Source organism: Oryza brachyantha, chromosome 1 (genome assembly GCF_000231095.2).
Source record: "Oryza brachyantha chromosome 1, ObraRS2, whole genome shotgun sequence".
Classification (NCBI taxonomy): Eukaryota; Viridiplantae; Streptophyta; class Magnoliopsida; order Poales; family Poaceae; genus Oryza; species Oryza brachyantha.
This window is the reverse complement of record NC_023163.2, coordinates 23,512,250-23,537,712: the sequence shown is the minus strand read 5'-3', so window position 1 is coordinate 23,537,712 and position 25,463 is coordinate 23,512,250. Positions and strand designations below refer to the sequence as shown.

At 40.1% G+C, this 25,463-nt stretch overlaps 4 protein-coding genes across 4 annotated transcripts; 2 read left to right on the top strand and 2 right to left on the bottom strand.

Moving 5' to 3' along the window:
* Positions 1–1,650: 1,650 nt before the first annotated feature.
* LOC102708860 lies at positions 1,651–7,524 on the top strand. The gene is given in 12 exon segments (XM_015843836.2): positions 1,651–1,822; positions 2,527–2,583; positions 2,585–2,610; positions 2,687–2,764; positions 3,012–3,115; positions 3,189–3,254; positions 4,017–4,118; positions 4,229–4,730; positions 4,839–5,074; positions 5,602–5,744; positions 5,920–6,069; positions 7,436–7,524. Coding segments are annotated over 11 exon segments (1,566 nt in total). The 5' UTR covers positions 1,651–1,715; the 3' UTR covers positions 6,065–6,069; positions 7,436–7,524.
* On the bottom strand, positions 6,934–12,747 carry LOC102711200 (NADP-dependent malic enzyme-like). The gene is made up of 19 exons (XM_006644629.3): positions 12,515–12,747; positions 11,911–12,031; positions 11,747–11,821; positions 11,485–11,636; positions 11,294–11,399; positions 11,091–11,156; positions 10,910–11,005; positions 10,733–10,804; positions 10,333–10,416; positions 10,107–10,205; positions 8,672–8,719; positions 8,533–8,586; positions 8,356–8,454; positions 8,175–8,264; positions 8,006–8,083; positions 7,809–7,883; positions 7,638–7,728; positions 7,374–7,502; positions 6,934–7,245 (listed from the first exon to the last, which is right to left on the bottom strand). Exons 1-19 carry the CDS (start codon positions 12,643–12,645, stop codon positions 7,157–7,159), a joined length of 1,755 nt encoding a protein of 584 aa, XP_006644692.2. The 5' UTR covers positions 12,646–12,747; the 3' UTR covers positions 6,934–7,156.
* Positions 12,748–13,059: 312 nt separating this feature from the next.
* On the top strand, positions 13,060–18,793 carry LOC102708581 (tryptophan--tRNA ligase, chloroplastic/mitochondrial). Its single transcript, XM_006646250.2, has 15 exons — positions 13,060–13,201; positions 13,314–13,433; positions 14,723–14,810; positions 15,035–15,076; positions 15,446–15,535; positions 15,630–15,752; positions 16,554–16,625; positions 16,713–16,825; positions 16,923–16,944; positions 17,036–17,101; positions 17,249–17,305; positions 17,852–17,898; positions 17,991–18,072; positions 18,247–18,336; positions 18,469–18,793. Exons 1-15 carry the CDS (start codon positions 13,149–13,151, stop codon positions 18,601–18,603), a joined length of 1,200 nt encoding a protein of 399 aa, XP_006646313.1. The 5' UTR covers positions 13,060–13,148; the 3' UTR covers positions 18,604–18,793.
* A 178-nt stretch (positions 18,794–18,971) lies between these two features.
* Positions 18,972–23,755, bottom strand: LOC102710921 (probable glutamate carboxypeptidase LAMP1). The gene is made up of 12 exons (XM_015836266.2): positions 22,569–23,755; positions 22,415–22,482; positions 21,888–21,969; positions 21,727–21,819; positions 21,494–21,646; positions 21,193–21,261; positions 20,953–21,040; positions 20,741–20,824; positions 20,192–20,280; positions 19,942–20,058; positions 19,718–19,858; positions 18,972–19,642 (listed from the first exon to the last, which is right to left on the bottom strand). The coding sequence occupies exons 1-12, from the start codon at positions 23,580–23,582 to the stop codon at positions 19,460–19,462; spliced, it is 2,181 nt and encodes a 726-aa protein (XP_015691752.2). The 5' UTR covers positions 23,583–23,755; the 3' UTR covers positions 18,972–19,459.
* Between the last annotated feature and the right edge of the window lie 1,708 nt (positions 23,756–25,463).

Genomic DNA, 25,463 nt, shown 5'->3' with positions numbered 1-25,463 from the left:
TCACATTCTACCACTGTTATCGTTTCATGCAAATTCTTTTAATAATTAAATTTGATTTTCCTTTTTCAGTTCAAGATTTCAGTTTTTTTATGAATGTGCATTTCAGCCACTGTAATATTCTATGACTAAAATATGTTTTTGAGTGACAAGACCTATATAATTTTGTAATAGAAGGCATGGGAGTATGACCGTTTTAGGAAAAAATAATGGTCGATCTATGGTCAACTAACAAATTGACATGCAAAGGATCAATATAGAAACTCATAGATATATAAGGAATTGGGTAAAACTCATGAAAGGGATTAGCTAAACTTTCGAGAATACAAAGAATTTTCTCGTTCTTGTTAGACTAGCTTCATGTAAAATTGCACCGTTTACATGGATCTGTTTAGTTCCCAAAAACTTTTTTTAAAAACATCACATCAGATCTTTGGACACCTAAATAAAGCATTAAAACTAATTACACAGTTATGGGGGAAACCGTGAGACGAATCTTTTGAGTCTAATTAATACATAATTAGCCATAAGTGCTACAGTAACCCCGACATGTGTTAATGATGGATTAATTTGACTAGAAAGATTCGTCTCGCGGTGGTATCCAGGTGGAATCTGAAATTTATTTTATAATTAGACTATGTTTAATACTTTAAATGTGTGACCGTACGTGTCGATGTGATATCTCTCCCAAAAATGTTCCCAACTAAACGAGGCCTTAGAAGGCATTTACCCAAAAAAGTACTACTCCCTCCGCTTCATAATATAAAATATTTGACTTTTTTACTTGCAATGTTGGATCATTTGTCTTATTCAAAATATTATGAAAATATTATTTATTTTGCTTGTGACTTACTACCTACATCTCTAAATGTTTGACGTCGTTGACTTTTTTATATACGTTTGACTATTCGCCTTATCCAAAAAATTTACATAATTATTAATTATTTTTATATCAATTCATTTATTATTAAGGGTTTATTAGATCTATGCCATTATAAATTTGCTAGTTTTGAAATATGCCATTACTATTTGATTAATTGTAAAGATGACATTATAATTTTAGAACTATTCGAAATATGCCACTCCATACTCTTTTGGTGTATTTTTTTTAAAAAAATTGGATCATATTGCCCCCTGTTGTTCCTTGAGTCCTTGAGATGTGCAAAGGATAATTTGGTCCAAAAAATGGTATATCTGAAATAGTTCTAAAATTATAATAGTATTCTTACAATTAGACGAATAGTAATGATATATTTCAAAACTAGCAAATTTATACGGCATGAATCTAATTAACCCTATTAATAAATATACTTTTATGCATATATATAGTTTTACATATTTTATAAAAAATGAATAAAACAAATGGTCAAACATATGCCAAAAGTTAACGGCGTCAAACATTTAGAGACGAAGGGAGTACTTTATTATTAAAAGAACTTTAAGCATGACTTGTTATTTTCTATATTTGCACTAAATTTTTAAATAAGACGAATGGTCAAACGTTGAAGTTAAATATCCTATATTATAAAACAAAGGTAGCAAGTCAGTTTGGCAAAATTTTTTGCTTGTTAAAATGGTTAAATTTTGGTTCGGAGAATAAGATGAGAGATGCTCTAATCCTGGCAGGAGGAAGCGGAAACCGGAGAACTCTATCACCGCCCCCTTTCACCACATCCTAATTCTTGAGCGAGTGAGCCCCCAGGCGGCGGCGGGGCGGAATGGCGGACCGGGGCTGGATCCTGGAGCTGGACATGGAGGAGCTCCAGGTCGAGGAAGTCGACGACGCTGAATCCTCTTCCTCCTCCGATGTTGACACCTTTCTCAGGTCCAGAAACACGACTCGGCCCTCTTTTTCCATTTTCGCGGTGTTTCGTTATCTGATTTAACCGTGTGTCCGTGCCTTACGTTTTGGTGCGGGATTAGTCTTTCGCATTGATATAGCGGGAGGATTGATGCTGTGAGAGACTGAGAACTGCCTGTTGCTAGTGATTTTTCTCAAATCAAATGTTAGATTGCCCCCTCCCAAGTATTCGAACACCAGATATATGGAGGTTAGGCCTGGAGAATTTTCCAAAGCATAGGATCAAGCAAATTAGAAGCCACTTTCTAAGATGCAGAAGTAAGACTCAGTTTGTTTAATGCCCGTGGCTTTCTGCCAAGTTAATGCGGCCTCTTCGGGACTTACAACATAGACATGGTTGATAGAACACTAGTCATGGGTTACTACGGCACTCTTGATCAATGTTGAATGTGCAAAATATATTCAGCTTGATGTGGTGGGTACTTAGATCTTGCTAATATGCCTTACCAATTCATGATTTTGCTAAATTTATGGGGTGATGAAGTACTTTACATGTTACACGTGTTTTATACTACCATCAATTATATTCATGATTGAATGTGCATTTCCCCTTTGGACAGTAATACAGTCAATCTGCCATACAGTCTACTCAATTTTCCACAACTTAAGTTTATTGGTAATTAATAGATGTATATTTTGTTTAGTTATTTTATTTTCAACGTTTGCAGAAACAATCATGGGGATGGAGGGTCTAGCACTTCTGAAACACTTACATTCAACATGTCTGGTTTCTCTGCCAACCTGTGATGGCGGTAACTATATTCACGATGATCTTAGTATATTTCCTGATTTTAGCTTCAACATTTACAAGTTTTTTTTCCACACCAGAGGTTTATGGTGCCCCAGGCAGATTTGCTTTCTTGGATGGTGGCATGGTTCTCAGTTTACCAATATTTTATCTTCAAGGTAGCATTCCTATATAATCTGTGTCCAAAAACTTATTTCAACTTAAGCTAGAATAGTTGGTCCATATTGTGCCAATCATTGAGTGCTGAACATGCCAAACTTGTGTCTTATTACAAACTAACAAATTACATATGAAAATACACATCATTGCCTTTTTTTCACCTTACCCTTGAAGAGTCACACATTTGGTTGGCATCTATATACATACCTGCTTGTAATAGAGGTTAATAGTTTTCAACTTTTCTAGGCGCTGTTTTGTTTCCTAAAAATAACCTTCCGATCAGAGTAGTTCATCCTAGATCTTTGGCAACTGTTGACAATCATGTTGACACTCCATGCATGATAGGTATGGTACGTGTCACTTGTCCTTTGTTCTGCTGACTGTGTTCTAGCTTTGTTTTTAATGGCAATTCTTCAATGCTAGGTTGATGTTTACCGACACACTGATGATGGACACCATGCTATTGCTTCAGTTGGGACAACAGCGGAGGTGCATTTTTCATAGAAGCACATTCAAGCTAGAATGATATCTGTTCTTTTGAAGTTTCATCCTGCATGCTGATTTCTGTTCTTGGTGTGTTTCGCTTTTGCATTGCTACCAGTTATTTTAGTTATCCCTGTTCTTCCTTTTGATTTCTTTCGTGACCTATTTTTCTGCAAAAAACACCCAATTATGCTATTTAATTAGTGGCATGTGTACTTTGTTGCCTTTTGTTTATTTTTACAATGGTCATGTTCAAAAAAAAGGGGGAAAATGCTATACATGTCTGAGCTAGCAATTGCATATACCCATGTCATCCAAAAGATATATCAATGTTGCTGAAAGAAATGATGAATTATTACACGAGTATAGGATATGTTGATTCACTACTAGACACCACATGTGGCATGCACCGCTATAGCTAACTGTAGTAATAAATGACTTACTAGGAAAACATGTTCACAATATTTGATGATCTAATCTGTGGAGCTATATGTTGATCCTTCTATGCTGCACAACATCCTCAGACACAAATATGCATTACACATGATCTTCATGTTGGCCTTTTTTGTTTAAAATCTTTGATTCTTTTCATTTCTATAAATTGTATAAATAAGCCCAATTGATATGGACTTGATAATTTGAAATGGTACACTTTGCTGAAGTTATTTATTTTCCTTAATCATTTCTCTTCAATCATAGTGTGAAACAACGAAACCAATAATTTCTTCTGGATAGTTGCATCTCCTTATGATTTTTTTTATGTTATAGATACATCAAATTAAACGTCCGGATGATGGCTCATCAAAAGTTGTCACTCGTGGTCAGCACCGTTTTCGTCTTAAAGACCATTGGATCGATGCTAATGATGTTGTAAGTTTTCACATTTGGTTGAGAAATAAGATATTCTGAACTCTGCAGATGATAGTCATATGAAATAGTGGTAAAGCAGAATGTAGTTCCATTTTTGTAACCATTCGCAGCAATGGGCTGAAGTCCAAATCATTGAAGAAGATATACCTCAGAGGACTCTAAGAGATGCATTTGGCCAGTTAGCTGCAAATTGTAATTTCAACCAGCGTGCCTCATCGGTACCCAGTTTCAGTACATCTTGTCTCAGACAACATGATTATGTGGATTCTGATACTAGTACTTCAAGTGATCATTCAATAACAGATGAAAGAATATACTGTTCATCAAATGAAGATGAAGATATCATGCATGAACAGTATTGGCAGCAGCATGATTTTCTGAAAAGAAATTTGGCATCAAGGAATCCAGTCAAGCATGGAAACGTAATAGACAGGGATGAACCTTGCTTCCGTTCCATGAAATCTTTAGCAACAAGAAATACAAGTGTCGAACAACGCAGACAAATCTGTGCTGCTTATAGTCCAAAGCTGGCATTGCAGGCTCCATTGGCATTTTGGCCTCGCTGGGCTTATGAAATGTATGATTCATATTCACTTGCTCGCAGAGCGGCAGGTATTGAGTTATTTCACTGTAGCTATTTCAATCTATTTTGTCTTACATTCATAACCAAATAGTATTCCTGCCCACTGGCTCAAGTGTCATTTTGTTATCATGATTAAGGTATGATGTATGCATGGAATTCTGTGGCGGATTTGTGGAGACAAATAATTGTAAATCCAAGCATGGATGATTATGTGAGAAATCCAGATATTTTGTCATATCATATTGGAAGCAAACTTCCCATGTCAGGGTCTATGATACAAGAATTGCTTGAGATCGATGGGATCTCATATCGGCTACAGAAGGAGATCCAGCTACTCAAGGCCTTTAACATCATAAGATGCAAAAATTTCATGGTAATAATTTATTAATTTTGAAATTGTGATTTCGTTGAAGTCCTGATCATAATTCGTGCTTACATTTCCAACTATTCAGTGTCTTAATCTTCATTGCTCTAGTTTTACTTGTGCTTGACTATGACTTGTGGCTTACCTGTCCCTGGTTGCTGTTGCAAACATATGGTAGTGTTGTAATTGGTTTGCTACAGCATGCCAGTATGCCACTGTTGCATGATAAGCAATGGTCTGGGTATCTATTGGTTGTTGCCTGGGTTTTGAACAACCATGCTACCGGCCTACCAGGATTTCCGAGAGGACAATGTTTCATTCAAACTGCAGTAATATTCTGATTTACGAGTGATGGAAAGTTTATGATTCAGCTCTTTGAATCACAATGTAAAAGACAAAGACACATTCTTTTTAATCGCTTATTCTCTACCTCTAAATGGCTATATCTCACTTGTTGATTATTACTCAGTTTGTAACAAAACTTCAAAGATCTCAAAATTGTTTGACTAACATAGCAACTCCATTTCTTGTCCCAGACTCTTAATGCAAGGCGTAGTGATGGCTCTGTCGGTGCTTATGTCAAGCAGTTCGACAGTGCGCAAGAGATGATGACAGTGTACAATGCAACTGGTCTTGCACTCCGTGGCAATCCTTCCAAAGCTCACAGTTTGTTTCCAGGGTATGGTTCTAAAATATTCTACTAAACTGAACTACTCATCTTTAACAGAAGATATAAAGGTTGGTATTCATTCTGTTTGATTATGTTGCAACTTGCAAAGCACAGGTGTTCTTTCGTGCGCAACTGTTATATCTACACCTTGTTATACGCTGACACAAAGATTGTATTTTTGCAGTTATACATGGACGATCGCACTCTGTGCTGCCTATGAGTCCAACATAGGCTGGCTGTTCAGGGCGGACAAGACGAATTTGCTTCCCAAATCCTTATGGGGGTTACGCGACTCCCAAATTTCAGATGACACAACAGGACATAACTGAAACATGTAAGTCGAGGTCCCATACTCCCATTTTGCAATTTCTTCATAAGATTCACCATACATGCTTTGCCGTTTAGTAATCTCGCAGTTTGTATTAGAGGCGACATTTTGCCAATCATGTAGAAACCTATCTATTACTCTAGTTACTTAGCGATTGGCACTGACCCAGAAAACTGTACATATTATCGTAACGTGCTTTTTAATGCTTTCGTTAGAAAGAACAAAAACAAACATGAGTTCATCCATGCGTGGATAGTGGATAGTGATACACCTTTCTTGCAATAGTACGAGCAAGCCGATAAGCACAGGGCAAACTTTTTATACTGGAGGCGATTGGCTTTACGGTATATTTATAAATGAAAAATAATTTGTGAACAAAGTGATATATATGTATTCTTAACAATGTAAAAGCAAATACTGAGAAATAAGCGGCGAAAAACCTTAAATTTGATCCATGACATTAGAACCAGGTCTGCAACGTTACACTTATTTATTAGAGTTAATTGAATCCATGACATTATAAATTTGCCTGTCATTAATAATTCAAACGATGCCATTGGATTTGCTTGGTTAAAAATATCATTGATAATTGGAAAGATATCATTATAATTAATTTCTATGGTATTATGTCACTGTGTACATTTAGAAAAATTTTATTCAAACGATGCCATTGGATTTGCTTGGTTAAAAATATCATTGATAATTGGAAAGATATCATTATAATTAATTTCTCTGGTATTATGTCACTGTGTACATTTAGAAATTTTTTTTACCAAAATGCCCTTTGCACTTCCGGAGGGAATGGTAACACAGGGGACAATATGGTCAAATTTTTTATTTTTTTTAAAGTACACTGAACGAGTAATGGTTCTAAAATTGTAATAGCATAGTAATATTATTTAAAATAGTCAAATTTGTAATGACATAGATATAATTTATTACACAATGAGAGGAGAAATATGCACAAGCATAGTCCACGGATAACATGATATGTCGGTACGATTTAGGTCCAACTGCAAATTATTAACACAAGCCGGCGTACTGTAGCCTAATGAAGCTTGTACACTATGCGTCAGGTGAGCAGAGCGCCACTTCATCTGTAAGAACGGTAGACGGGGCTGTACATGCAGCTCTCAGCGTAATTCACCAAGTCTTTTGGGCGAAGGAGATGGCTAGCCAATCCTGCATGAAGAATTCGAAATAACAATAGGTATGCAGCATCTTTTAGTTACACCATCAGTCCCCCCTAAAAAAAAATCTGAGACGGACGGAGTAGAGTACTAGTACGCGACATCAAAAGGAAACTTTACCAAGGTCATATGCTTTTGCAGCAACGCGAGCTGCGATGTTGGCTGATATCTTCCTGATGCAGGAAAATGGCGGATAGATCAGGCCTTTGTCAATATGATCTGGGGTCACCTGGTCAGCTAAGGCTTCAGCTGTGCAATGCCAAAAGGCAGAAGCAAGACAAACACGAAAACACAAATTATTGTGGTTCAGTAGAATAGCAAATTAGTGAAGTGGAAGGGAAAAAATAACTCTTGGGCTCATATATAGACATATAGTGTATTTACCAGCAGCAAGGATCATTTCATCTTTCACCCTTATCGCTCCTGAAATCACCACGCCTAGGCCAAATCCTGGGAATATATATGCATTGTTTGCCTAGTCAAAGGAGAGAGTAAGTTTCAACTATCAAAAACCTGAGAATCGCACATGTCGTGCACAATGGTAATATCTCTAACCTGTGCTGGCACAAAAAGCTTGTTATTGTATTTCACTGGATCAAATGGACTTCCACTCCCAAAAATTGCACGACCCTACACGCACAGATCATCTGATCAATTATAAGGCACAAATGCTTGTGACATAATTTATAGAAGTGCAGTGCATGTATGTATTCATCTCAATGGAATAGATACACGAGGTTGCAGAATATCACCTTACTCCATGAATATGCTTGCTCAGCAGTACATTCAGATTGTGATGTTGGATTGGATAGTGCGAGTATGATTGGTCTCTGCATTATGTCGGAACCAAGCTCTCAGTTATAGAGTGATTAATGTGACTTATCATGAGATAACTATCTGAGTAGGTCATTGTTGTGTTACCTCGTTAATTGAACTCATAGCCTCAATCACCTCTTTTGTGAAACTTTGACCCACACCAGCTGAACCTATCAATGCAGTTGGTTTGATAGCCTGAAAAGATAAAAATCAGTCTGGCGTCTGAAAGGAGAATGTATACTAATATAGTAATATAATGTGCATCTCGTATGGTTAAGTTTTGCACCTTGACAGCATCCAATAGATTTTTGACTGGTTCATGCTCATGCGCATATCGCTTCTTAAAAGGCTGAATAGAATCTTTACGTGAACTGACAATCAATCCCTGCAATGCATAAACCAACCCTCAACGGTCCAATTACCAAAGGATGCAGATTATAACACTGTGAAATTGAATATTAACCTTTGAATCAAGTAGCCAGATCTTTTTGCGAGCCTCTTCCACTGGAATTTTGGACTGAGACATCATAGCTAATGGTTAATTGAGCCATCGTAGACAAATTATCCAAAATCAAATTAGGTGAAGCTAGCCATCAAGTCACCTGATTTGATATCTCGAGGGCCACTAGTTCAGCAATGCCTGTACCAGCCTGCAAGAACAGGTAGTCTATTTGGAACACACTATAGGTTTTTTACAAGACACAAGAAATCAACACCATGAGCACTCCCCCATTGGTGATTAATTAGAGACATTTCACTAATTTACCAGTGGCATGCTTCACAGCTTCAGATTATTCACTATTCAAGAAAAGACACATTTTTGCATGTCATCTACCAATAAGCAGAGAAGGTTTCTCTACAACTAAAGTTGTGAACTGTGATACAGTCTTCCTATTCCTATGGGTAACCAACTCTAGTGATAGTCCTCCAACCCTTTTTTGTTACTAACAATCTTCAATTGTTCATTTCACAATATAGTTACCACAGAAATACAAAAGGAATGCTCAATGTATTTTCTTATCATACAAGACATGATGTATAGCATTGCTGTAAAAGTCGGTATACTCTATTGCTAACCGATTAGTCGGAATGCAAACTGTTAAGTTGACACTCCCTCTCACAGGAGACCCCTTCAAGTCTCAAGCGTGAAATATTAGAGTGGGCGCTACAATTATTTTATTTAGTTGCGCGCCATCTAGGATTCGAACTCGAGACCTCTGGCTCATGATACCATGTTAAGTTGCATGCATCAGCCAGTTGCACATAAAAGCCTAAGCTGATAAGGAAAAGCGGATAATTCACTTTATATACTCCAACACGAACGATTAATCAGAATTATATGGTAATTTGTCGTTCACACAAATAAATGGATATATTTTATTAGTTAACCAATTTTTGAGATATTTAAATATACCCATCTAGTCCTTTTATTTTATATTATAAGTTACTTTGCGTTTGTTCGAAGTCAAATCTTTCAATCAAACCTTTTGACAAAGTTTGTAGATAAAATAAATATACTATAAAAATATACTCAATGGTGGATTTAATAAAAACCAATTTGGCGTTGTAGATGTTTGTACATTTTTCTATAAACTTGTTCAAATTTGAAGAGATTTGACTTAGGATAAACCCAAAATGACTTGCAATATTACATGTTACCTTAACTATGGTTTATGGAAGCATGAAAAGGCACAATTTTAACATATATGCCTACTAAGCGTAAATTTTATTAATTAGCTTTTGGCTGGTAAAAACAGTAAATAGTGCTAGGTCAGTAGTCAATACGGCCATTGAACAGCTTAGTCGGTGCACCAGGTCGTTTTGATGTTCAATAATCCAATACCATATCGAACCACAAGGTCAGCACGTTTTTTCTGCTGCTTATGTATAATCTGCCATATAATCTATCAAAACGGCCCACTTTTCACACTGATGTATAGATGGATGTTTAGAGTTCAGTCGTGTTGCAGCAGTCTAAACTAAATGCGAGCAGTGCAGAATACACCCTAGTATCACTGAAAGAGAAGGTCAACTTACTTCTCCTGCACCAAAGAATAAGAATGTGTGATCAGCTAAAGTCCCACCGACAAACTTCTGACCAGCAATGAGGCCTGCAAGCACCACAGCAGCTGTTCCCTGTTTACATCACAATTTCATGGTTTACTATTGTTAACCCAGTATAAAAGCACATTCACTACTTTGCTTTTATTTTGGAACTGTAATAAGACCAACATGAAGAATAAAAAAGATCTGAACCTAGTACCTGAATATCATCATTGAAGACAAGATTGTTTGCACGGTACTTCTCAAGAAGGGTAAATGCATTGTGGTTTGCAAAGTCTTCAAACTGTAAAATAAAACAAATTACACAGTTGCCCATAGGAAGAACTCAGTTACAGTTTTCATCTTTCATTTTACTACTGCCTCTGTCCCAAAATAATATCATTTTTGCTCATTCTAGCTTGTGACCAAATAAGTACATTACTAAGTAATCATTGTATTAAAGTTTGTGAAAACAAGATGTATTGAGAATAGATAAAGTACGAGATAATTATACTGGGATTAGATAAAGTGGAGGGTATTTTAGTCTTTTAGCTTTTATATTGGTATGTGTGTGATGAATGAAAAATGAAGTTATTTTAGGAGGGGGAGTACTTACATACCTGGACTAGAACCTTCTGTCCATAGTTCTGCTTAACAGCATCCATGAATTCATTCAGAAGATCACTATATTCCTAAGTAAAGAAATGAAACCAACTGTCATGACTGAAATCACAACCACATTGTTACCTATCATTCATGAAAAATGGATGAGCACATCCAAGGCATAAGCATGGAACCTGGCCAGTGGCTCTTTTTTGTCTTAATCCAATGTAGAATTCATCCTTTAGTAAATCCTCATTGTTTGTTCCCACATCAATTGTGATAGGTAAGCACTGGAACACAGAATGGAGGAAATACTACAGCAATCCGCTATTCTGCTCCTTGCTAAAGAAAATAATTGAAATGCAAATAACTTACGGCAGAAGGCCGGACACCTCCAAGGGCTGTGTATAGTGCAAGCTTCCCCACAGGAATTCCCATACCCTGTACATGTTTCAGTTTTCAACACACACACAAGAAAAAGATCATTCAGGTTAAGCAACGACGTGACAAATCATTAAACAACACAAAGGCACGAATGGTCCTGATCAAAGCAAAAATGTCAGCGGTAATTAACTGACCTGGCAACCAAGATCCCCAAGACCTAAAATGCGCTCACCATCAGTAACGACAACAACCTGAATGCTCTTCTCTGGCCAGTTCCTCAGTACCTCCAATATTCTCCCCCTGGTACAAAAGAACCTCATAAGTTTGATTCCCTTAAATCTCCAACAGGAATAACCAACAACTTAAAGCGACGGATGAGACATACTTTTCTTTAAGACTGATGTACAAACCCTGTGGTCGTCTAAAGATCGATCCGTACTTCTGGCAAGCCTCACCCACCGTCGGTGTGTACACGACAGGGAGCAATTCCTCAACGTTGTCGATCAGGAGCTTGTAGAAAAGCCTCTCATTCCTCTCCTGCATATCGACCATCCACAAGAACAATAACATGACATATTTGTGTAGCATGCTGCAACCATACATATCCATCCAACGTTTTCATTGAACGAGATGAAGTCAGAGCTCACCTGAAGGTCCATCAGAGCCATGTAACGCTGCAGAGGGACCGGGAACTGCCGCATGTTTTGCAGCAGCCTCTTCTCCTAAAGGAGACGCACGCTTCAGTGATATATGTTTGCTGGCAATAGTATCAGATGAATCATAAGCCAGGGAAGTGGGGAAGGGAGCAAACCTGAAGTTCTTGAGGCAGGACTACTGGAGGCAGCAACCCCCTCAGGTAGTGCGCGTCCCGTTCTTTCTCCGTGAACGAGAGTCCCTTGTTGTGCCGTGGATCCCTCAGCAGAGAGTGCCCACTAAAAATACAACCACAAAATTAAACACCAGCTAGCTTCTCTATAGCCTGCCTGCTTAGAGCTTAGCAGCGCTGATCAGTGTGGTACTCTGGTAACTCTGCTAGTCTAGTTCGTGGTTAATTGTTCCAAACTATGTTATTCATTTTTCTATTTATCACCACTAACTACCATTCATCTTATTTAAAATTTTTATTCAAACATACAAAATTATAGCCATACTGTTTATGCTGCTTAAAGTACCTTTTATGCTAACATAACCCATAACAAAAAAAATGATGCATATTTGCACAAAATTAAGCAAGACGTAGATTTAAAAGGGGTTAAACAAAAAAAAATGCAGAGAGCACACATGAAATCACTAATCAATTAATCTGTACTGAAACATTGGCGAAGCTTCTTCAAAATGGCGCATGAACTGGTAAAAGTAAAGCCACATCTTTGTGCCGATTTAACGGCACGAAATGACCACAGCGCATAAAATACCTGGCGACGCAGACGGCCCACGGCGTGATGGGCTGGTCCTCGGTGGCGCGGTCCTCGCCGTAGGCGTCCTCCACGCCGCCGGTAACCACCCCCACCGTCGCAGCATCGTTCCCCTCGCCACGCCCCGCCATGCCGCTCACCGTCCTCGCTCCTGGCCTGCACAACGACCACCGCAACCAGCACCGCCTCGCTGTCTCCCGGAACGCAGTGCGAGAAGCCACGACGCGCAGCTGGTAGAGCGGAGACTCGGGAGAAGCCCGCGCCAGCGTACATAGAAGCACCCGCGCCCGCCGCGCGGCGGGCAACGAGGCCACCATGACGCCGCCGCCCGCTTGTCCGGGGACACGTCGCCGGGGAGGTGGCGCCACGTACCCTCAAAGTTAGGCCGGGTTTCTGGAGAGTTATACGGGCCGGACGGGCCGGGCCGCGTCTGACTGATACCGGCACGATCGTGGGCCATTTCCAGCCTGGTCCGGCCCATCTCTATCTAGGAGATCTTCCGGCTCAAAACCCAACCCACGGCCGTGGACTCGCGCGGCTCGCCTCCTACCTCCTCCTCTCCACCAGGACTGAGAGCTGCGCAGCCAAATCCGACGCGTGGGGCGGTGCGACGCCGGCCGGGGGTGGGGACGCCATGAGCCGCGCGCTCCTCTCCCACATCCTCCACCGCCCGCCGCTGCTCCTCGCGTAAGCGCGCGCACCGTGCTCCGAGACCTAGCGGCTGGTTCTGCTTTGCTTCCCGAGTCCCTAACTCTCTCTCTCTCTTTTTAAATCTTCTCTCTCCCGTTTGGCTTCGCAGGTCGAGGGGTGGTGGCCGAGGAGGGGCACTCCCGTCCCGCCTCCGCACTCTCCGCCTCAACTGCAGCGTGGCTGAAGCGGCCGCCTCCGGCGATGAGGCGCCTGCTCCTCCGGCTAGGAAGTAAGCCCCTGACCGACCAACGCTGGTTCTGTTCGGCGTAATGCGTCTGCTAGGAATAGGATTGCGGATGGTTTCTGTGGTATTTTGTTGTTATTCAATGCCACAGCCTATGAGACATACATAAGTGGTTGGGTTTGGTTCAAGGCTATAAACCGTGGATACAATGCTGTAAGGTCTGCAGCTTTCCAAGATTGCGTAAGACCAGCTTGTGATGTAATGGGCATGTAGGATATAGCATCGAGTGCATTCAGTACAGATTTACTGAGGTGCTGAAAGGGCCAAGAATTGCAATGCAGGAAATGAATTGCTATTGAAGCTTGCAGTTCACTTGCTGCTCTTACTATATACTTGTTTGATTGCTTATTACTTAGCTATACCATTTGGTCTGAATTTATTTTTCTCTACTAGTTGCTGCATAGACCATTACTAGTTTTTTGTCAAGCTTGAAATGACTTGATGATAAATTCCACAGAAATATTAATACATACACAACAGGCCAAAGCTGATTTTTTTTAGATAATTTTGTACATCAAGGAAGAAATCATGTTCTCGCAGATTAAATATGTCTCTCTTATTGTGCACAAAATGAAAATGTACTCAGTTGCAGGCAGTTGGGGCCTCATATAGAAATTTATTGATCATTTCGTGCAGTATCAATAGCAATGTCATTTTGCAGTTCCAATAAAAAAAGTTGATCCTAACTTAGTCTATGCTACAAGCTAATTAGTTTCTTCATGATCTTGTTTATGCACTTGTTTGTGTTGGCCAAAGTCCTGAATATATTATTTCCAACTACGTGTGAAGCTAAAATACTAAATAGCAGGAATAGCTATATTTGACAAGTGTTTTATGTACAAAGCTTTTTGAGCAAGACCATATAGTGCATAATGTCATCAAGAAGATTTGGTAACATTGCATTTTTTTGGCTTGCTGCATCTTTTTCATTTTTGTCTGGTTAACTGTATAGAGTTCAAATCTAATTCATATTCTTCGTAAGTATGTTTGTTCTCTTATTTTCTAGTTGCAACTATAGTAATGTGCTTGAAGTGTGCTTTATTATTGATAGTCTTGCAAAGCAGTTGTTTTTATGTACGATAAGGTTTCAAGAGAGAATGCAGTTTTTCTTTGTTGCCCAAGTTCCATGGTAGGATATATCCCCATGGGACCTATTCCTCATAGTTATGATTCTTTTATAAAAAAAGGTTCCGGTTTAGTCCCGATAAACATATTTATATGCTTTTCAGTAATTTGAAGTTTTGAATAGTGATGTTTGTTTCTATTGACTGCAGGAAAAGAGTAGTTTCTGGTGTACAGCCAACAGGATTGGTGCACCTTGGAAATTATCTTGGTGCTATTAAGAATTGGCTTTCACTTCAGGTACTGTGGTATTTTGAACTATAATTTTTAATATTGATGGTAGTGGTCTCAAACATGAAGCTAGGAATTAGTAATCAATCAATAGCTCAGTTGCAAGCCTGCCTCAGTTTTGGCATTTTCCCATCTAATTCAGATGCATTTTGAACTAGGAAGCTAACTTATTGACTGATAATACACACTCTGTCCATGACACTTCACATCTTATTTATGGCAATTTTTTGCAGGATCTATACGAGACATTGTTTTTCATTGTGGACTTGCATGCGGTAAGTTCTGTCTGACCTCTTGGGCATCCTACTACAAAAACACAATAGATGTTTTGGTTTGTACAAAATGGAACTTTTGTACTGTTGTATGTCCTTGGTCAAATTAGGATGCTTCATTTTACCTTACCTTCTTGAATATTCATTTAACACAAGCTACAACATATTTGTGTAATATGTAATGTTCATCTTAATTTTCCATTAGTGCTTATTGTGGTAACCAAGTGCTCATGATTTATATCAAAATTCCAGAGTTACCTTGCAGTGTTCATGTCTGATTTATTTTGTAGTGCATATTTCAAATTTATTTGTCTTCATAATTCGTTTTCAATCCTGTGTGTGTATTTATCACTTTTTGTAAATTATTCGCAGATTACATTACCATATGAAGCACCACAGTTGTCAAAAGCAACAAGGAGCACTGCTGCAATATATCTAGCATGTGGCATTGACAGTTCAAAGGTCTGCTCCACATATTTACATTATGTGTCAATTTTTTTATTTTGCAGGTAACCTTCTGGGGCTAAATGCTTTATGTTATTTCATGCCTTTCCAGGCTTCTATCTTTGTACAGTCTCATGTCCGTGCTCATGTTGAGTTGATGTGGCTGCTGAGTTCTTCTACTCCTATTGGTTGGCTCAACAGAATGATCCAATTCAAAGAGAAGTCACGCAAGGCGGTGCGTCATTCGCTGTATGACAGCTTCACCATCATCTTCTGTTTGAGCTGAATTCCTTGTCATATTACAGAAGGGTCTGGAAAAAGCAATAGCTTGATTCACAACTGCAAAGTTTGTTTCAATATTTGTCAGATTTGATATTTGGCAATCCCATATCATTGCCTGCTCAAATAATAACACTATGATATCATGTAGTTACAGGAATGCTCTATAACCAGTAATATCCGCAGAGTATGTTCCCTGCTTAATTTTAACACCCTATTGAAAGGAAGGGAAAGCATGATATAAAAGTTATACGCCGGTCAAAAGTATATTTTTTCTAAAGTATTCCTTGTACTTTTACAAACACTACTCTATGATCAATTGATCAGCATCACTTTTAGTAGTCATATGCAGAGGTCAGCATTGAATCTAGTTTGTAACTTCCACACTTGATGCATTATTATATCATAGGCACAGATAAACATTATTTTAACATTAGATTATTTGCTTGTGTTCATCTGTTAACTTCCAGTTGGATTGCCTCTGTGTTGAACAATGTTTGCTCCTCAAGGTTGCTTACTTGACTGACACCAAATGTATACTCATATTTCTAATTCATCAGTAGACCACATGTATTGTGTCTCAAATGTGATGCATAGTGCTTCTGTAAGTTTTTTGTTTTGGTGTTACCATTTTACTTGAGTGTTTATTCCACTGTATTAGGGATCATGTTATACAGTTTTTTTTTTCTGCATGCAAAACCCTCAATTTATCACATGTCAGTTCTTCCTATATCAGATTTTTTTTTCATATTTACAGGGTGATGAAAATGTTGGAGTGGCACTTTTGACTTATCCTGTTTTAATGGCTTCTGACATTCTGTTGTACCAGGTAAAAATATTGCTTGTGGGTATTATTTGTTATGTTTTTCCTGTTACTCCTTATTTTGATGCCAATAATAGCTATTGAATAGTGCAGTCAGATCTGGTACCTGTTGGCGAAGATCAGACACAGCATTTGGAATTAACTCGTGAAATTGCTGAGCGTGTAAATAATCTATATGGTGGAAGAAAGTGGAAGAAAATGGGAGGGTGAGAAAATGATATTGTTTTCCCCTTTTCTATTTTAGTAGCTCCAGCAGTTGTTTCTCTCACTATTATAATGGCATTTTTGTATTTATGCTTGCAGGAGAGGTGGTTCGCTATTTAAGGTGCGTGAAATATATTTATGTATGGTTCGGCATCCTTTTCATACCCTCAGAAGTGAATTTTGATTTGCTTACTGTACCTTCTGTTTATTAGGTTCCTGAAGCCCTTATACCTCCAGCAGGGGCACGTGTTATGTCCTTGACTGATGGTCTCTCCAAGGTAATTAGCTGTACTCATTATCGTTTGTTACTAAATTACTTGCTGAAGTGTCATTACACCACTATGTCCTTAACTGATGGTCTCTCTACTTGTGTGCTTATTGTGCTGTATGTCTGCGCCATACTGACCCTTGTTCTATTCTCATAGATGTCCAAGTCTGCTCCTTCAGACCAGTCTCGCATTAACCTGCTTGACCCAAAAGATGTAAGGGTGCCATGATATGAATTGAATTCTCTTGTATATTTGCATTCTTTTGTTTCACAAATATAGTACCCTCTCCATGTGCAAATATATGACGTTAGTTAGTTCAGTTTTGAACTAACCAGTGTCAAACAACAAAAATGAGAGGGAGCACAATGGCAGTATTGATTTGTATTAGACTAGCACATGCCACATGGCAGCAGGTGCATTGCTGCGGGATGAAAAGTTGATAACAAACCATAAGTAATACGGACCAATCTATGAGAGGATCCCATAAGTTCTTTTTTTTCCTTGCATCCCAGCTTTTGCTAAGACAGGCAAGGTCTCAGGTCTTTTAACCTGAGCCTGGGAGGAGGGCTTGCAATTGTAAACCAGTTTTCCACCAGTTGTGAACCCTGATTGAATGCACCCATTTAGTTGTAAGATGAACTGTTACAAAAAAATACATGGGATAGGTACTAGGTAGATCATGCTTCCATCTGTGGACCATGTTTATGCTTGTGTGCTTCTTCATGTGAATTTGTCCTGACAGTTGTCTGCTTTTTGTAGGTTATCATGAACAAGATTAAACGTTGCAAAACGGATTCACTCCCAGGGTTTGTAGTCCATAATCTCTCTTTCACACATTCTCACACACATGTAACCTTTGAAACTAAGAAACTCATGTATTTGACTTTGCACTTTCCAGCTTGGAATTTGACAACCCAGAGAGGCCTGAATGCAACAATCTTCTCTCGATCTACCAGATTATTACTGGGAAAACTAAAGAGGTGGCCAACTTTGCTTGCATGCTTTGCACACAATAACCAGAGCATGAAGCAGGGTGACCTGCGCATGATGGTTTCTTAATTATCCAGTATCATGCTTTCTAGCTGGCAATAACAATATAATTTCTTAGTTCACCATCCAAAAAGTCGATCATTTTAATAACTTTATTTTCACAGGAAGTTGTTGGTGAATGCCAAAATATGAATTGGGGGTCGTTTAAAACAACCCTAACAGATGCATTAATTGATCATCTGCAACCTATTCAGGTATGCAAATCCTAGGAAGCGTACGGTCTGATCGTGTGTTATAATTGATAGTTGATACGTGTTTTGCTAATCAGTTTATTATTATTTGAGTAATCAATTTCGTCTTACATCTCCCTCCTTTCACCATTCTAGATCCGCTACGAGGAGATAATGTCTGATCCAGGTTATTTGGATGATGTTCTCTCAGAAGGAGCAGGAAAAGCTGCTGAGATAGCAGATATCACCCTCAACAACGTATACCAAGCCATGGGTTTCTTGCGCAGATAGCATGCATCAACCATCCAGAACATTTCGAGATTATTTACAAGGTTAAAAAGTTTTGTTCGGGCTGTGTTACTATGGGTTCCTTACTTTGTTCTCACACACGTTTGGTCCTATTATATTGATAAGATCTTTAGGGTCATCTTTTGGCTTTGGGTTATAACCCAAAATTTAAATTTTCAACCTTAAATTTAGAGTTGGAGTTGATTTTAAGGTTTTTTAGCTTTAATTTTTATATCGCTATGAACACATATATAAAAGTTTCGTAGGCCATTTTCTGTTTGTAAATATGTAGTTTGATTTTTTTTTTCTTCTAAACACTAAAGATCTAGTTTCCAGCGATCTAACAAAAACCTAGACAATCCATTAGTTTAAGTCCGTCGGCTAAATGGACATTTGCAATCATGTCTTTGTAACCTCTGAGTTCAAAGTTGGTTTCGTGACTGAAGAGGTTAAGGAATGAAATTTTGACGCAAAAAGGTGCATGTTTACGTGGACAATTTTGACATTTTGCATCCCCTGAAGCCAAGAAAAACTGAAAACAAGTAGTGCATAAAATAGAATGTTGAAAAAAAAATACTATTCCTGGACTTGTTTGTTTGTTTCATCTTCCTACTTTGGTAAGCTATCAAAGAGTTCATCATGTAGACATGTCCTGTTTATATCCTAATAATAGGAGTCCTTTGACGGTTTGGCCTGCTTAACCTTAACTCTTTGGATTATATCACCTAAAAACTTCACCAAAAATTATTTGTTCCAAATAGCACCCAAGTCGCACGAACATCACTTCTCCGCAGCCAATCGTTACCAGTACCCCGCGCAGAAAGAATAGCTCCGCTTCCACGGCCTTCCTAACAGTTCTTTACGTTAACCCTCCGCTTAGGACTAGCGAAGCCTGCTTGATGACTCTAGCAATCCTGTAAATCTCATGCTGTACAGATCGCCAGGATTCGGACGTATTTGTCCTCTCTGCCATCTGAATGGCATCATCAACACCTGGATACACTTGCGCTCCATAATCGTCGTGCAGTGATGGTGCATAAATCTGCGTTGTTCTGTCTCCATGAGTACAGCAGTTCATCAACTAACGGTACTGCCAATTTGCCACAGCCTAACTTACCAGGTGTTTGTACCATGGCCTTCCAGACAGTCCTTCTCGGTCAGTGAATGCTCGTTCCGTCATCATCAACCGCTCATTGAGATCTCTGACCGTCAGGGGATTCTTTCTCCAGGGGTACCAAACTTTCCATGTCTGTAAGGCCTAACAGAGATGGAAATTTAGAAAGGAAAAGTTTATGGTTGAAATTATGGATCACGCAACAGCATGCAACAAACAGAAGATACCTTCAGCTCAGAATCCACTTGTAGAGTTGCCCTTTTGAAGTCCTCGATTGACTTTTGCAGGGGTGATAAGCTGACAGGCACTCCCAGTAACCTTTCATTTATATCAATTGCGCCATTCTGCAAATTTGAGAGCAACTGTCATGACACTAGATTTGGACTTCCCATAATGCATAGAAGATGCATGGTTGTGGGGGAGAAAAGGAAGCCTTAAACTTGTTTGAGGGATCATAACTTCAGAAGGACAAGTTACCTCAAGCTCCACAGCATAAGTGCTGTAGTTGAAGGGTAGGATCTCCTCATCTGAAAGCCTCAGGGCGACAAGCCCCCACATGCTTGCCACTGCAGAGAGACATAAGGTTAACACGAAATTTTGGCAAATGAAAATGCATTTAACATGAACCTTATCAGTTGATCAATTCAAGACAGTACAAATGATGGAGAAAACATAAATTTTTATACCAAAACTTACTTGTATACTTCATTTTATTGGACAATATTATAAATGCAGCGGAACTCTGCAAGTTCTCAGTACATGTGCACTACAGCAATACATCCATATTATATGCATGTTCTCTATATGGTTTGGCCAAAAAGGTAAAGAAGATATGAATAAAATCGCATAGAGAACTACAAAGTTCAATTTCCAGAAAAGTAGAGAATGTTCCAATATTCGTGTCTCTTAATTCAACAGTTGAATTAATATGTCCATGGAAAGCATCATGACATCATACTTCCCCAAGGTCAGACATGGTTGCCATGAGAAATGCACATAAGGTAGGATAAAACCATACAGGGGTACCTGCAACGTGCCTGCGGAACAAGGGATCCCCAAACTTCTCCATCCACACAAAGTCATCATACAAGCTATGGTACACTGGATATTCTGCAAACAAGTAGCACACTTATTGGATTCAATCTAACAAAATATTCTCAATCAGCCTCAAAAAAGAAATCCATTCTAGAAAGAGGAATGAATAGCGTAGATGGTTGAGCAAGAAACATAGGATAAACCTGATCCCATGGAAACGTCAACTGAAGGGATACCAATGTGTTGAACGAAGGCAGAATAATCTGATCCCCCACCTCCTAATCTTCCAATCTTTTCCAAGTGCATATTAGCACATAGTTAAGAGGAAAGAGACTAGTCTAGGCCATATATATAACATTTCCGCTTTACATTTGCAGAGTTCACATAATAGTGAAAAAACAAACATGTGTAACAAGAGTTGCTTTAGGCCTTTGAATGCTTACCAAGGAAGAACTAGCAGAAGCCATCCACAAGTCATATAGACTCTGTGTTTCATTATCCGGATTTTGAACCTTTCCCAAGAAAGAAATGAAACACACATATTTACAGAACCAGTATAGTTGATGGAAGAAAAAGTTAAACTAACAACAAACTATAGTTGGTAGATATACATACGAATAAAAAAAATCAGATATCTATAAACTATAATTCGTTATTCCAGCAAAGCTCACCAGTAACCTTTTTTCATGAAGTACATCATATTTCTGTTATTGAGTGAAGGAAATTAATCTAAAACTAGAATACCTGTTTACTAGCCTCCTTAAGCAACTCATCAAGTTGAGGAGTAGCTGATGCATAAAATCCAGCACCATACACTGCAGAATCAACATTCAGGTAGGCAACAGTTCTTGAAGTTAGCATAGCCCTGTTCTCTTCAACCCATTCAGTGGATCCTACCTTCATTTACAAACAAAAGAAATCACAATTTAGAGGACAGGTGAGTTGCTTCTGATAATAGTCAGAAAAAAGAGAGGTACCAATCCATACTCTTCAGCATCCCAATTACACAAGATGATGGTCCGTCGAGGTCTCCAACCCTTCTTTTGTAGCTCAGAAAACCTTTGAGCTAACTAAATCGGAACAAACCATAAGTAGAATGAAACAAAAACGTCAACAGGGGCAACCAGATATTGCATACCTCAAGCAAGGCTGCTGTTCCACTGTTCGGATCAACAGCCCCAAATGTCCATGCATCACGATGATTACCAAGGATTATATAGCTGCGTGAGTTTCATAATTATTTTACAGTAATGTTCTCTTATTGACTTGCAAATTTATTACTGCTAATTAAGTTGAAAATTATACAGAATGAAATGTTTGTATACGAATATAACCTATCAACGCATATTCAGAATGGCAATCAATAATGAAATGTAAATATGCTTCGTTATTCTGAAGGGCGGTTTATATAGTTCCGTTTTATTAAGTGAGCAGGGTGTGTGGAACTTTATACTCTTTAGTTTTTCCAGCTCGCATCAGGCAATTCTATTGTTCTAAACTTTCATCCATTGTCTTCACACTGAAGCTCATAGTAAGGGACAGCGATAGTACTACTTCAGAGAACAGGGTCGCATGGGGCATTGGGAGTAAGGTGAACGGTGGCCTGTTTGAATATATCGGACTCCCTGGACAAAAAGTATAGGTATACTAGAGTTTAGAGTTTACCGATCAGGTTCTTCTTTCCCTTGAATCACCGAAATGACATTCTGAATAGTAGCCATTGTCTCGTTCCCCTACAAACAATGCCACCCGCCGTAGAAGGATCATAAAGAATCTCCCTTTTATAGCCCAATTCATTAACAGCAAGACAGCCACTTACAACGTAGGTGAGATTGAGCACCGCCGGCCCGGGCCCGAGCCGGTAAACCGGAGCGCCATCTCCGCCTTGCCAATCCTCGGGCGCGACATCCCCGCCGATAAGCTGTAGTATGGCCTCCCCATCTCTTCCCGACACAGGCAGCGCTGGTATCCCCGGCATGTCTTCGGTGGCCATCGCCTCCGCGATGCTCACGCGTTCGCACCCTTCCGACGAGGCCCACATCGGCGTCGTGGGATCCCCCACCCCCTTAAACGTGCTCCCGACCTGCACACCGGACGGCGGCATCCAAGGACCATCCGGGAAGGCCTTCCCAGCCGCGTAGTCCTTGTCATCGGTGTATATGAGCGCCGCCGCAGCACCAGCTTTCCGGGCGTTTATCACGATGTCGCCACGGTACACCTTGCCGTAGCGCGCGAGGACGACCTTCCCGGAGACGTCTACGCCGCGGGCGGCGAGGTAGGCGAAATCTTCCGGGCGGCCGTAGTTAGCGTAGACGGCCTCGGCGGCGACCGAGCCGGACGCAGCGTAGGCGAGGAAGGTGGGGACGGCCTCCGCGGAGGCCGCAGCATATGGATCACCGGGGTAGGTGTCCTGCACCAACGCAAAGGGGGTGGTGGCGTGGGCTGGCGCCGAGAGGGAGAGGGAGCGGTGGATGGGGTAGGAGAGGAGGACGGAGTAGGGCGCGACGCGGGTGGGGAAGGAGAGGGAGGAGAGCGAGGAGACGACGTGCGCGGCGGCGCGGGCGTTGGCCTCGGTGCCCGCAAGGTGGGGGCGGAGGGTGAGCTCGCGGAGGTGGGCAGCCGCAGTGTCGTTGGATCCGAGGGAGAGAAAGAGAGAGTGGTAGTACGACGGCGCGGGCGCGACGAGGACGTGGTAGGATGCGGCGAAGGCCGCCGCCACGAGGAGCGGGAGCGGGTGGAGCCGCGCCACCGCGCGGCGCGGAGGAGCGGTGGGTATGAGCGGCGTCCGCGCGGATGAAGACCCGTCGTCGTCAGGCGGCGGCGGCGGCGGCATGGCCGAAAGCGGCGGCGGGAGAGGCGCCGTTACAGTGGCTACTAGAGTGGACGGGGCGGAGACGCCGAGCAGAGCAGAGGAGAGCCGGCCGTGCAGGTGTGTGTGTGTCGCTGACGGTGTAGGGACCACCGGGCGGATGCGTTACCTTTCCATGACCTTTTCCAACGTCAGCGGGGACCTGGATGAAGTGGTGGAGACGAGGATTGATTCCGATCAGGCTCTATTTACGTTTTCTTTGTGGGAGTGGGTTGCAATGACGTGCACAAAGCATCCATCAATTAGTCGGAAATTTACTTTCAGAATTTGTTTAGACTGAGGGGGTGTTTACATTGGGCTAAAATTTTTAGTCCATGTCATATCACATGTTTGGACACTAATGTGAAGCATTGAATAGAGTAATAAAAAAACTAATTTTATAGAGCTAATCCACGAGATGAATTTTTTAAACTTAATTAATCCATAATTAGCAAATGTCTACTGTAGCATCATATAAGCTAATCATAGATTAATTAGGCTCAATAAATTCGTCTCCCGAATTAGTCTAAGGTTATGGAATGGGATTTATAATTAGTCTATATTTAATACTCTAAATTAGTGTCCAAACATCCGATGTGACGTAAACTAAAAATAAGTCCATGTTTCCCAAACAACACCTGAATTCTTTAAACTGATTCATCCATACTCGTGAGGCTAGGATGTTTTTTAACGTGTGTCTTGGATTCTAATATGATTATTCATCAATAGTAGAATAAATTTCTTCATAGAAATAAGATATGTAATTTATATCGATATATACAATAAGTCTCATTGTCCTTATTCTTTTGTACCAAGCTGTGTAAAATATCCACTATGTATTTTTCTCTTCATCTCTCTCCTCCTTGTGGCCAACCCAGGGTCAACACTGACACTAGCAACACCTCCCTACCCCTCCACGACCTCATTGAGAGCTCATCTTATCCTCGATCTCATTTGTCGTGTCACCACCTCCTTCGTCCTTTTCATGCCATCTTGTTCCCTCCGCACACATCTTATGCCCCCACCATTTGTCACCTCAATCTTTATCTACCCAAGCATCCCTATCGACACCATCATTTCCACATGCCCAAGCCTCAAAAGACTTGGCATGTTCAATATGCTTGACTTTGATGAATTGAGGAGGGTGTCGAAAACACTGCATGTGAGCTTGACTTACACTTGCTACTGTTCACAAGTTTGTCTAGAGGTCTTGTCTTCGACGATACCGCTCAATGTGAGGAGGAGTGCTTCAGGCAATAGATCGTAGAATGAGGATGTCTCAGGTGGGCCTTGACGGCGGCGGCTCAAATGGTGGTGGGGAGGGCATAGGGTGGTGGTAACATTGGCGTGAAAAGGCCAATGACTCAATGCCAACGAAGTCAGAGATAGAGGATAGAGACAGAGGGAAAGAGAGAAGATGATCATTGGTTTCTTTATGATTGTAATATCACCTAAACACCACGCCGATGCCACGTCAGATGAAGACAAGATCAATGTGCTAAGTAGGCACCATACTGAACAAAATTGGTATGTAAACTCTGCTATCTAAATCACCATGAAAACAAAATGAACTAATTGTGATATAGGAGAGAGGCAACACTACCTCAAAACATTTAATAGTCACACATAAATGTTATTTTTCTAGTTGGCACCAAGAAGCATCACTAATGAGGTTTGTTGTAGTAGTTCAATATGTCCAGTTTAATGGCTGAGATAGTTAAATTAGAATAGGTTCATAGTTGGGGAGGCAAAATGATTTTTTATTATTCCAAAATTTATTTTCCTCATTGAATAATACCCTTGGGCTTTCAAGGTCTCTTTCAGGCCTAGAAATATGATGATGTTGGACTGTACATGAAATAGGCG

What these genes read in the sequence shown, in the direction of transcription:
- LOC102711200 (XM_006644629.3), bottom strand. Translation starts at nt 12,645, where the DNA reads ATGGCGGGGCGTGGCGAGGGGAACGATGCTGCGACGGTGGGGGTGGTT. An exon ending in GAGGTGTCCGGCCTTCTGCC is followed by an intron (nt 11,006 to 11,090) that starts GTAAGTTATTTG and finishes TCTGTGTTCCAG; the next exon opens with TGCTTACCTATCACAATTGA. An exon ending in AAGCATATTCATGGAGTAAG is followed by an intron (nt 7,884 to 8,005) that starts GTGATATTCTGC and finishes CTGTGCGTGTAG; the next exon opens with GGTCGTGCAATTTTTGGGAG.
- LOC102708581 (XM_006646250.2), top strand. Translation starts at nt 13,149, where the DNA reads ATGAGCCGCGCGCTCCTCTCCCACATCCTCCACCGCCCGCCGCTGCTC. An exon ending in TCATTGTGGACTTGCATGCG is followed by an intron (nt 15,077 to 15,445) that starts GTAAGTTCTGTC and finishes AATTATTCGCAG; the next exon opens with ATTACATTACCATATGAAGC. An exon ending in TTACTGGGAAAACTAAAGAG is followed by an intron (nt 18,073 to 18,246) that starts GTGGCCAACTTT and finishes TTATTTTCACAG; the next exon opens with GAAGTTGTTGGTGAATGCCA.
- LOC102710921 (XM_015836266.2), bottom strand. Translation starts at nt 23,582, where the DNA reads ATGCCGCCGCCGCCGCCGCCTGACGACGACGGGTCTTCATCCGCGCGG. An exon ending in TTAAGGAGGCTAGTAAACAG is followed by an intron (nt 21,262 to 21,493) that starts GTATTCTAGTTT and finishes TTCTTGGGAAAG; the next exon opens with GTTCAAAATCCGGATAATGA. An exon ending in GTTCCGCAGGCACGTTGCAG is followed by an intron (nt 20,281 to 20,740) that starts GTACCCCTGTAT and finishes GTCTCTCTGCAG; the next exon opens with TGGCAAGCATGTGGGGGCTT.